The sequence below is a fragment of the Leopardus geoffroyi genome, chromosome E3 (genome assembly GCF_018350155.1).
Source record: "Leopardus geoffroyi isolate Oge1 chromosome E3, O.geoffroyi_Oge1_pat1.0, whole genome shotgun sequence".
Taxonomy (NCBI): Eukaryota; Metazoa; Chordata; class Mammalia; order Carnivora; family Felidae; genus Leopardus; species Leopardus geoffroyi.
The window spans coordinates 7,382,170-7,394,491 of NC_059340.1; the positions used below are offsets into that span (position 1 = coordinate 7,382,170).

General features: G+C 38.5%; 1 protein-coding gene across 11 annotated transcripts in view; it reads right to left on the minus strand.

Annotated features, from left to right (window-relative positions):
• ZCWPW1 (zinc finger CW-type and PWWP domain containing 1) overlaps positions 1-12,322 on the minus strand; it is a 31,603-nt gene that overhangs the window by 17,671 nt on the left and 1,610 nt on the right. For 5 of the 11 annotated variants that reach the window (XM_045461488.1, XM_045461492.1, XM_045461490.1 and 2 more), the window contains exons 2-8: positions 10,815-10,862; positions 7,134-7,192; positions 6,166-6,389; positions 5,667-5,745; positions 4,729-4,816; positions 4,062-4,219; positions 3,758-3,880 (exon numbers count right to left, since the gene is read on the minus strand). In XM_045461488.1, the coding sequence (XP_045317444.1) occupies positions 3,758-3,880; positions 4,062-4,219; positions 4,729-4,816; positions 5,667-5,745; positions 6,166-6,389; positions 7,134-7,161 (700 nt within the window). In that variant the 5' untranslated portion in view covers positions 7,162-7,192; positions 10,815-10,862. Of the gene's footprint in view, positions 1-3,757; positions 3,881-4,061; positions 4,220-4,728; positions 4,817-5,666; positions 5,746-6,165; positions 6,390-7,133; positions 7,193-10,777; positions 10,863-11,884; positions 11,932-12,322 lie in introns of all 11 variants that reach the window. The other 6 variants (XM_045461494.1, XM_045461491.1, XM_045461487.1 and 3 more) reach the window with 4 other exon arrangements.

Genomic DNA, 12,322 nt, shown 5'->3' on the forward strand with positions numbered 1-12,322 from the left:
TAATGTCTGACTACATACAGATGAATGATACATCTAGCTTTTGTTCTGAGTTCCAGATTCCTACAGCCACTTTACTCTTTGAAATCACCATTTGGATGTGTCACAAAGAGCTCAAACCTAATGGGCCCAAACCCAAGTGCTTGATCTTATCTCACAAATTTGTTCTTTCTCTACTTTTCCTCACCCTTCTCAAGTAACTGCTCAAGCCAGAAACTGATCATCTTAACATATTCTTGCCTCTCTCTCACCTCCCCCCATATCCAATTCATTACCAAGTTCTGACAAGTTCACATACAAAACATATCTTAAAACCATCCACTTCTGTTTCCACTTTCAACATCCTCATCTAAGCCACCAAAGTATCTAATCCTAGGACTCACTTGTCTACTCTTGTCACTACATACTTCATTTTTCAATTAATCACAAAGGGAGTCTTTTAGAACATTAATTTGATGATGTCAGCCCCACTCGGAGCACCTGGGTGGTTTAGTTGGTTAAGTGTCCAGCTTCAGCTCAGGTCATGGTCTGTGAGTTTGACCCCCGCACCAGGCTTGCTGCTGTCAGCACAGTGCCTGCTTTGTATCCTCTGTCCCCTCTCTCCCTGCCCCTCCCCTACTCACTCTCTCTAAAAAATGAATAAACATTAAAAAAAAAAAAAAAAAAAAACCTCATCAGTGGCTCCCAATGCACTTAAAATTCTTACTTTGTACATTAATCCGGAGCCACTTTCTTGCCTTACTTCCCCTTGGTCTCTGAACTCCAATCATACTGGCTTCCTTTCAAAACCTGGAATATGCCAAACTGCACCTTCCCTAAATTCTTTCTCCGCATCCTACTCCTCCTTCAGATTTCAGCTTAAATGTCATTTCCTTACAAGTGTGTTCCCTGACTGGCCCAATCTTGATTAGGTCTCTGTTATTTCCTGCCATGACATTCCATTCTTTTCCTTCACTTCACCCCAACTGATTGTATTTATCAGATACCGCCCCTTCTATTTCCTACTGTGGGAGGACTCATCTCTCCCTGACAACTGTAAGAAACAGGAAGAGTGGTTCATTTATAGCAAGAGGCTTACACATTCACGACAATCACAATTCGACTCAACAAGCACTGCCAAAGGAGTGGACTTTCCATCTCCCAGTGAAAAATCCAATCCTTGCCCTCATACCAAGAGGTGCAAGAGATGGAATGGCATCACCCAGGCCGCCCAACTTCCCAAATTAGACGTACATCTCTGGCTCCTTATGTTACCATGTTATTATAACACACAAAGTAGTTTATTGCCTTGAACTATCTTGTGTGATGTCTACATAATCTTCCTAGAGTTTTCTTTCAAGTATGCACAAGCCTGTTTTTGGTGCAAGCCTGTTTCCCCCAGATTGTTAAGTGTATTTATTTTCAAAATTTTAAACTTACTAACATATTGTCTAATATATTTTATTTCTCATTTTAAAAATTCCCAATACTGGGGCAGCTGGGTGACTCAGTCAATTAAGCATCCAATTCTTGGTTTTGGCTCAGGTCATGATCTCACTGTGAGTTCGAGCTCTGTGCTGGTAGTACAGAGATTCTCTGCTTGGGATTCTCTCTCCCCCTCTCTCTCTCTCAAAATAAATAAAATTTAAAAGAAAAACACTTTAAAATTTCCCCATATTACCATGGTTATTTTCTATATTTGTTTATCACCTGAAACACTAAAACGGTAAATTCTATGAAAGAAAGGATTATCTATTTTTTTCACCACTATATTTCCAGTACCTAGCACAATGCCTGGAATAGAACATAAGGCATTAATAACTATTGTTAAAAGAATAAATAAATCTACATCCATGTTTATTTGCCCTCCATCCAATGTCAAAGGCTAAGGTGTCCTTTCTGAGTAAGAATAAACCCTCTGGCTCTCTTCTCATTCCCTTTACTCTCTCCTCCTTTATAAATAATTTTCCCTCAACTTATTCATATGCTCATGACACACAGGCCAAGTCTCTTTTTTTTTTTTTTTTTAAAGAAAGCTTAAAGGGGTACCTGGGTAGCTCAGTTGGTTAAGTGGTTAAGCATCTGACTTTGGCTCAGGCCATGATCTCACGGTTCGTGACTTTGAGCCCCGCATCAGATTCTCTGCTGTCAGCGCAGAGCCCGCTTCGGATCCTCTGTCCCCCTTTCTCTCTGCCCCTCCCTCACTCAATCTCTCTCAAAAATAAATAAACATTAAAATATAAAATAAATTAGGGGCGCCTGGGTGGCTCTCTGACTTCAGCTCAGGTCACGATCTTGCCGTTTGTGAGTTCAAGCCCTGCATCAGGCTCTGTGCTGACACTTCAGAGATTGGAGCCTGCTTCAAATTCTGTGTCCCGTCTTTCTGACTTTTCATGACTTCCTACCTGTAATATCGTTGAGCATTTTCAAATTTTTATCCTCTTTGATGTCTCTGTAGCAGCACAAGGCTAAACACTCCCTCTTTCTTGACATTCTCTCCTCCCCTGGCATCTGTGATGCCATACTCTCCTAGATTCTACCTTTCTGAGTTTTCTCTTAGTTCTTAGGTTTTCTTCCTGTGCAGCTCTTCCTCTGCTTAACCCTAAACATTATGTTCCCCCTAAACATTATGGGTTTTCTATTCACTGCTCTTCTCTTTGCACTCCACACCCTCCTCTTAGAAAATTTCATCCATTCTTACTGATGCAGATGATTCCCAAACCTGTATTTCCAGCCCAGACCTCTTTCTTAATGCAAAAGCTCATCACAGACCCTCTAACTTGTCCAAAGCTAATTCACTGTCTGAAAATGTGCCCTTTCTTCTATATTCTCCATTTCAAATAATGGTTCTTTCAAGCACTTAGGTCAGAAAACAGGATCATCCTCAGATCCCACTGGTAATCATATCATACTGATCTTTCCTCCTAAAGATCTCAAATGTGTCTCTTCCTCTTCACTGCTACTGCCTATCTTCCTTGTTTAGATCACTATTTCTGTGGGTCTAGTCATGCTCCCACTAATCCATCTCCCATGCCAGTGGCACAGTGAACTTTCTAAAATACAAATCTTACCAACTTTCCCCTAAAGAGGTCAATGGTTCCTCTTTACCTTTAAAATAAAATTCAAATTCCTTAGCCTGGCATGTAAAGCCTTTTATGATCTGGCCCTTACATGCCTATAACCTTATCTCCCCCTACAACATTCTATCCCCCGCAAGGTACCTAAAAGTTACAATCATTAGCTCTCCTCCATAACTTTGCCAATAAATATCACTCTGACCTTCATCCCCACCTCAGTTCACCCTACTAAATGATACTTCCAACACATGGTTCAAGTACTATCTTTTCTTGTTGCTTCACTATATACTAACTAATTTGGATGTAAATTTAAAAAAATAAAAAATAAAGTTAAATCAAAAAAGAAAAAAGTAGTATCTTTTCTTGGAAACTTTTTCAAGTCTACTCCCACCTTGTAGCTTTCTTTTTTGCCTTCCTCACAAGCCTATTTCCCTTCCAACAGGCATATATTAATTTATTCTACATTTACTCAGCACATCCTAAAATGCCTGGTACACAGTAGGCATCCAACAACTATGGATTATATGACTAAATAACTGAATAAATGAAAGCCTTCTCTTCCACAGCAGCGTATCTCTTACAAGTAGCTGTGAGAGATAAATTATTGTGTTTGCAGAATTTCCTCTAGCAACCTAACCCTTGCCTCTGTCCTCCATCTCCAATTTTCAAGCCCACGTAGGTTTTCCAAATCATGCTGAACTCACCAAAACCACTGCCTTCTCCTTTTTGTTGGTTTCTGATCTGAGAATGATTTTGAACTGTTTTTTTCAGTTGAGCTTTCTGTCTGGGCTCACGTCCACTTTGGGCTTTCTCCATTTTCTCATCTTCTGGGAAGATAAAACAAAACACTCTATAGATAGTGAGGGCCAGTGAAATAAGGAAGAAGGATCATAATCTAATAGTTTCAAGCCCTGGGTTGAAAATTTTCAGCCTGCCCACTGTCCCATTCCCTAATTTTGTGGAATAAGTACTTGAGCCAGATGTCAAAGTATATCTGACTATACTTACGGGCTCCTTTCTTTCCTTTGCTTAAGGAGAATCTATTGAATTTCTTCTCAGAAGGTGGAGGATCTGGCTGGCCTGGCTTAGGTGTCTCTATCACAGAGGTCACTCCAGCTTCCTTAGTGGCTGAAATCTCTAGAATATGAGGTACCATTACCTTCTCTCTGAAAATAAGATTTTCTTTTTAATGAAAAGGCAAAAAGGAGCCATTTGTCATACCTTTGTTTGAAAAAACCCAAGGATAAAAGTCAGGAGTATAGAAAAATCCTAGGCTCTCCACAGCCTCCAGAGGCCATCGTATCCATCTATTTGCCTACTCTTCCCAGTTCAAACAGGTATCTGTCCTGAGCTGAGAGAAATCCACAGAGATACAAAAATGACTAGATACACTTGGATCACCTGGGTGGCTGTCAGTTAAGTGTCTTACTTCACCTCAGGTCATGATCTCATGGCTTGTGGGATTGGGCCCCGCATCCAGCTCTGTGCTGACAGTTCAGAGCCTGGAGCCTGCTTCGGATTCTGTGTCTCCCTCTCCCTCTGCCCCTCCCCTGCTCACGCTCTCTCTTTCTCTCTCAAAAATAAAATAAAATATAAAGAAAATGACTAGATAGATAACCATTTACCAATGCTAAGTCTACCCTGTGATCAACTTGCCTCACTGGGATAAACTTACCCATCAGCATTATCATTATCAGTAGAAGAAGCAATTCCTGGTTTCTTGTCTAATTGGGTACGTCTTATGGGCTGGGCACAGGACATCTCTGAAAAATCAAGGCTAGATCCCATCTCTCCCAAAACAAAATACTATAAGCAGAGAAGCAATTAAAGAAAATAATGACTCCATTATTTCCAAACTGCAACCTTCCATTAAAATGATGCCTAGAAGAGTCCATCTTTGGAGTTTTGTCCGATCATAGACCTTTAAGCCTTAAAATTCTCAGAAAAAACTACAAATCTGTATCTTTTGGCAAGTCTTTCCAGATTGATCCGCCTTGCTCCAGGATAGCCAAGTAATGTCAATTTTATTTTGTGTACATAAAAGAAATCTTATGTAATGTGTTTTAGACCATTTGTTCCTCAAACTTTCTCTTGGAATAGAAGTACACCTAAGAATAGCTGAAAACATCAGACTATTCTCCTTAGCCTCAGGACATATGGCAAAATCCTCAGGGTGTACACTGTAGAGTTCTTTATTCCAAAAATCAAATCCCTGAGCATATGTTAAAACAGTATTGGAAACAAATACACAAGGGTAGATGGAAACTAAGTTCTTCAAATCTAGTAAATACAATTTATCTTTTCTAAGTAGATTGTAAACATGTGAAAGTGAATTTAAGTTACACTTAAAAAAACTATCTGAGACTGTATTTATATTCTGAAGTCAACGTAATCTATTTCAACTTAATCTATTTTTCTAGAAGTCTGTACCCCATAAGGTAGTTTAGCTATAGTCCTGTTGATAGATGAAATATTTAAAAATATTTCAAACCCATCTAATATTTCCTTACTTATAGGAAACTGGAGGGAAGGAGAAAAGCTGTCAATTTACTCTACCCCTTCAGATAACAGTTTGTCTAACTGAAACTCTTTTTCTCTCACTATAAGCCATACCCAAACACTCCTGGAGGGACTTCCGTAGCACAATCTGGACAATCTCCTCAAATTCTGCATTGGTGAGACTTAATTTTTCCTGCAGAGATAAGGGCAGAGAAGGAAAACCATTCATCTTTTCCCAGGTCTCCTCTCTGACCAGCCTTTAGATCAGCCAGTAAGTTCACAAGGCTGAGAGCATGAAGGTATTGTCCCTAAGGATTCTATAAACTCTGTCTCAGATTTCCTGGGAATAAAGGAGTCAAAGAAAAGGAAAATTTTATAAAGCCTCTGACCACATTTACTTTCACCTCCATTCCACCTCAATCCCTACCCACCTATTATTTCCAGCTAAAGGCTTTCTTCAAAACATTTTTTCACCTCTTTAAGAAAACAGAACCCCCAAGAAAGGAATAAAAAAACTTAAAGTACAGGGTAAAGTTCCCCTACATGAAAAGACTGTCTAGACTGGATGTCTAGAAGAAACTGTCCCACTAGAACCCATCAATGAGACTGATACCTTTGCTTTCTTCTCTGCTTGCTTGTCTTGAGCCTTTCCTTTTTTCTCCTGGCCACTGCTTGGACCATTTTCTGTGGTTGCTTTCTCCTCCTTCTTCTCTAACCTGTCCTTTGAGGAACTGATCCCCAGGGTCTCCTCCTTGGGTGAGTTAGGGCTATAGCACATCAGGCTATGCATTTTTTGTACAGGTGGGGCGAAGGTTTTCTTTGACCCCTTCCCATGTTCTGAAAGAGATTTGATCATCAAATGGATTTATGAAACATAGAGTCTAGCACAGAAAATGTCTGCACTGCCCATTGACTGGCCATATCAGAATTACCTGGAGAGAGCTTTTAACAAAATCAGATTACTAGGCCTCTCCTTTCCCACCCCACCCCACCCCTTAAATTCTAAATAAACAGTTGGGAGTGAGGCTGAGGAATCTGTCATTTTGCAAGGCCACCTAGATTATTCAGCCAAGTTTACGAACTACTGAGTAATTAAAAGGTGACAAATATAAACATACAGAAAGCTGAATTATTCAAATGTGAAATTTTAAAAATTTGTTCATTTAACTTTAAAGAAAATTTTACAGGAAATCAGGAAGTTTAAAGAAAAAAAAAAAAAACTAGTGCAATGAAAATTACACTGATCCTCCCAGGTATAAACAGTATCTCTTTCTTCCGAGCTTCCATAACATTTAATACTTCTCTGCTGGCATTTATCACATTCGAATTTGTATTATAGATATTTAAATGTCTTTTGTCTCCCTATGAGTTCATATATTTCTTGAGCTAGACTGCTTCTAAGTTGTATATATTTCACTCAAAGTTTCTAGAGAAGTAGTAACTTTAACAAAGTGTATACCAAATATATATAGACTGAGCTTCCCTTTGGTGGGAAGTGTATCTACATTACCAGGGACTGAGAAAGCAGGAAAAAATGAGGGAAATGTACAAAAAAATGAATCTCCCTCATCCTTGACTCACCTTCTTTACTCTGCAACGTTGCCATCATTTAGCTCAGAAGCTACACTTTCTTTGTGCCTCTGTTAGAAAAAAGAAATTAACTGCTGTGACTTTGATTGAACTTGATTTTAAACTTTCTTCTCTATCTTGTTGGGCTTAGGATCTTTACCTGGGACTGCTGTACTACATTTTCTGCCCTCTTGTACTTTTACCTCCTCAGCAGTGCCAATCACATGCCAGGGGATAATGAGAGTTACTGTTTTAAAGATTAGCAACATATTCCTTCATGTTTTAAGTGCCTAGAGTCATGTCCAATGTAAGGTCGGCACTTGTCAGTAGTGGTAGTGATGTGTTAAAAAAAATTCACTGAGTAAATGTTGAAGATCTTATTGGCTTCATTCAGTGATTCATGAATTGGGAAGCATCTGATCTAACAGACAGAAAGAACTCTGAGGAGCTGTACAAAATGAAAGACTTTTAGGGGCTCCTGGGTGGCTCAGTCGGTTAAGCATCCGACTTCGGCTCAGGTCATGATCTCGTGGTTCGTGGGTTAGAGCCCCATATTGGGCCCTGGGCTCACAGCTTAGAGCCTGGAGCCTGCTTCAGATTCTGTGTCTCCCTCTCGCTCTGCCCTTCCCCCGCTCATGCTCTGTCTCAAAAATAAACATTTAAAAAAAAATTTTTCTTAATGAAAGAGTTTTTACAGGCAGAAGGGAGCTGGAACAAGGAAGTTACACTAGGCAAACAAGCAAATTACCTATTGCAAGTTTACTTTCCTATAGGAGATGATAGGGGTCTATTAGGCAGATTACCTAAATAGTGCTGATCAAGTGATTCCTGATTGACTATAAACCAAAATTCTATTTCTGGGAGAGCCAAAACTGTTTAGTCTTGGTTTGGTGACATGGGCTTAACATAACCAACTGAGTTTTGGGCCTGTTTTTAATAGATGGAAGTATAAAAAGTAGTAGTAGTAGTAGTAGTAGCAGCAGCAGCAGCAGCAGCAGTATGAACAGTCCTGAGAGTTAAAAAGTGAGAGTGTTCTTCAAAAGGATAAACTCATATCACAAGGTTTTCCTAAATACTTAAAACACAAATAATCTGGCAATTCTCTGACCTAATTCAGAGGTCCCTATGCATAAAGAATCCCCTTTTTAACATCACTATAATCTTTACTTAGATCTTCTAGTCCAATAAATTTTCCAATGTGCTAGATTCTAGCAATCCCTATTCAAGGCTCAGAAATATTTGGTAACCAGCGGCCATCCCCAGAGAAGCTAGTCATAGGCATCTAATACTTTCCACTCTATATCCTGAAACTATCTATCTACTTGCAGATGTTCTATGCTACATCAGTATGCTTCATTATCACCATCAAAATCGTGACTAATAATAATAGGTGACACTTACTGAGCATCAACCATATTCTTTATCCTTTACATATGTCATCTCACTTAATTCTCCCAGTAAATCTATGAGATAGGTACTTTTTTACACTTGGAGAAATTTGGGCTTAGAGGGACTTAGACATAATAGGTAACTGATAAATAGTAATTCAGGATTTGAACCCTCCTGATTTTATTTTATTTTTTAATTTTTTTAACGTTTATTTATTTTTGAGACAGAGAGAGACAGAGCATGAAGGGGGAGGGTCAGAGAGGGAGACATAGAATCCGAAGCAGGCTCCAGGCTCTGAGCTGTCAGCACAGAGTCTGATGCGGGGCTTGAACCCATGAACCGTGAGATCATGACCTGAGCCGAAGTCAGACGCTTAACAGACTGAACCACCCAGGCGCCCCTGAACCCTCCTGATTTTAAAGTTTACGCTATTAACTATGGTATGCTATATCCCAAGAGTCTAATTCAGTGCTTCACAACCATTTTGATATTATAGCACATGTGGAAAGAACACATTAAAACTACACATTGAAATACACAGAAAATTCTGTTTCCAGATACTTTGGATTTAAGGACCAGGCCTTTCACAGTGATACACAACTGAGGGTTGGGAATGGGGAGACATCTAGTCACACAAAAGGCTGAAGAGATTTGTCTCCACACAGTTATGAGCCATTCGTGGCCCAGCAGAGTGCCAAGATTCCTCTTGTGAAGTTGCAATAATTTATACATTTTTTTTTCCAGTTTACACTTCCACTATTGATACTATTTCTACTAATTAGAAGGAAAATATGTTTGTTTTATCAGCTTAAACTTCTTACAACTCTTCTACCCAGTTTTCTTTAGGCTTAAAGCATATAAGCCATTCTTATTTTTATAACAATTATAACAAGCATTGTACCTCTGGGAGGGTCTGCAGAGGTCATAAAATGCCAGCTCACCTTTTTACAGATCAAAAAAACAGGCAAAAAGCAGTTAAGTGATTTTCCCAAAGCCTCAGTGTTAATACATGGTAGAGACAGGATGAACCCAGACTTTTGCCTCTAAATTCTACTAATAACACATCTATTCTTCTCAATGATCTTATTTCTGGCTGTTGGTTTTGAGTAATTTGAAGGCCCTGGACCTGAAACTCAGTCTTCCAACTCTATCATCTCCCATTATAAACAGACACAAAAGTAGCATAAAATGGATCTTATATATGAGATATCTATCTATCTATCTATGTCCCTTTAAAGGTGAAAAATTTAAGACCTTCAAATGACCAAATTATAGTGAACATTTGGTTGCTCAGGGTATAGAGTTCCTCTCTCTAGATCCCAAGGTGAATTCAAAAGGTACTGGGGGCTTGACTTAGTGTGTCCACAGCATGGCTAAATGTATTTTCAAACTATCTTTTGGTATTTTTTGTTCCTTGTCTTCTATAAATGTGAATAATTCAGATGTGCTGTTCTGCAGCAACTACCTTTCCTATATATTGAGGGCAACATATTTTTTTCACTGTTTCCATCTTAACTCATCACCACCAACCCCCTAAGTCTATTTACTCTAGGAAAAAAGGCAAGTGGGATATTGAGGGAGAAACACTGCAGCAAATTGGTCTTCTTTCTGATAATTCTAAATAGAAGCTAAAAACTGAATACAGTTAGGCTGAAAATGAATATTAATTTGATCAAAAATGGCAAATACATTTTCTTCCAGACTCCAGAATTCTAAAAAAGATCATGAGAAGTCCCTATGAAGGTAATATAAATTACAAGATGAGCTATACTAAAAGGGGAAAAGCAAAATGAAAATTAGTGTATTTGAAATGACAAAATTTGATTTTTTTAAATGTAGATCTACCTAATATGCTTAAACTTATCCACAAACTATCTATGGAAGAATACACAAGACACTAAACTCTAGGGAGTAGAACTGGGTGGCTGGGGGTGCTTTTTAATACACCCCCTTCTATATCTCTAGCATTTTGTAACATGCCTATATTACCACTTCAAAAGTGATTTTTTTCTAAACTCCAAATTCCTTAGAGTGTTTTGATCCACCTAAAAATGCAAAAATTTTCCAGTATTTAGGTTCAAATCATTATCTAAACCTATACTGACCTCTCTAGGCCAAAGTGTGTCACTGGAGCTCCAGCCACCTGGATAAAATCATGGATCCTTAACAAAATAAGGTAAATCTATAAGCAGTGATACATAATAGTTCCCCTTAATCTAGAGTGGAGGATGTGATGAAGAAAATTACTTTTAAAGAAAATCTCTAACCTGGTTAATAGAGAAAGAAAAGCCAGGAGTCACTCACTTTATGACAACTCAAGTCTCTGGTCCTCTGTTCCAGATGAATTTTCTCCTTCCACATAAGGAATATTAAAACAAAGCACAAAGAGAGAGAGAGAGAGATTTTTAAAACCAGACAGTTAATAAGCACACAAAATACCACCAACTTTCATTCTGACTAGCTACTAAATAACTGGGGGCTCTAGAACATTTGAGGGGTTTTGTTTTTGTTTTTACTTCAAACAAAACAGAGAGGGAGAAAATTCAATAAAGTTTTAAGTATGAAAGTAAAAGAAAGTTCCATAAGTCAGATCCACCACTCAACATAAGAAAGGAGGATGAATAAGAACAGAAAAAGAACTTAGAAATAATGAATGAAGGGAACCAAGGTAAGGCGAATGAGGTGTTCCACAAAAGAGTAAGTTTTCTTTCGCTTAGAACACTGAAAGCCATCAGTGATTTTAAGTTGAAATCATCTCCTTCAGCAGTTTTCAAAGTGTGATCCAAAGACCCCTGGGGGCCCCCTCCCTGTTCCAACTGCTTATCTGTATTAGGCTGGATTTTCTCATACATTTCAACCAAAACAAGATATCATAACAGACTGAAATCAGAAACAGATGAAAATCCAGCTGTCTTCTATTAGCCAGACATGAAAGAGACTTGCAAAACTGTAAAACACCACCATTCTTTGCACTAAATTTTCTTTCACTTAGGAAAAATATGTTTTCCATAAAGTTATTTAGGTCAACATATCATTACCATTTACTATTAATTATAACTTATGATTTTAAAATTAATAATTAAACATTTTCCCCGTTTATTCTAATATGTTAATATCAACATAAATAAAAGATACATAGCTATTAACCAATCTTTGGAGTCCTTTGTAACTTTTAAGAACACAAGAGGGTTCTGAGACCAATAAGCTTGAGAACTGATCTAGCTAAACAACAATTCAGTCTTGTCAATATTTTTCCAAAACCATTAATCCCCCTCCCCCCACTTAGAATGTGTTCACAAATTTCTCTCTCGTAACTACCCAGTTATTCCCTCTTTATATTGTTCCTGGACTCCTTGAAGAGAATAAAAGCAAACCTGTTAGAATTGTCCTCAGACACACAGTCCACACAGACTCCATGAACCTAGAAAACTATATTTAAAATCTCCTTTATGTTTGGGCGCCTGGGTGGCTTAGTCAGTTAGGCTTCCAACACTAGTTCATGATCTTGAGGTTCATGGGTTTTGAGCCCTGCCTCAGGCTTGTTGCTGACAGCTTGGAACCTGGAGCCTGCTTCAGATTCTGTGTCTCTGTCTCTCTCTGCCCTTCCCCCACTCACGCTCTGTCTCTCTCAAAAATAAACATAAAAAAAATTTTTTTTTAATCTCCTTTATGCTGAGTCTGATTTCCTTTTGGCATTAATGTCTAATGGCACGTGGACTCCTGCTTACTTTCATGCCACCATTAAGGGTCTCCTACTCTTCTTATCAACTGAGCTAGTCAGGCAACTCATGCCACCATTAAGAACCATAGAG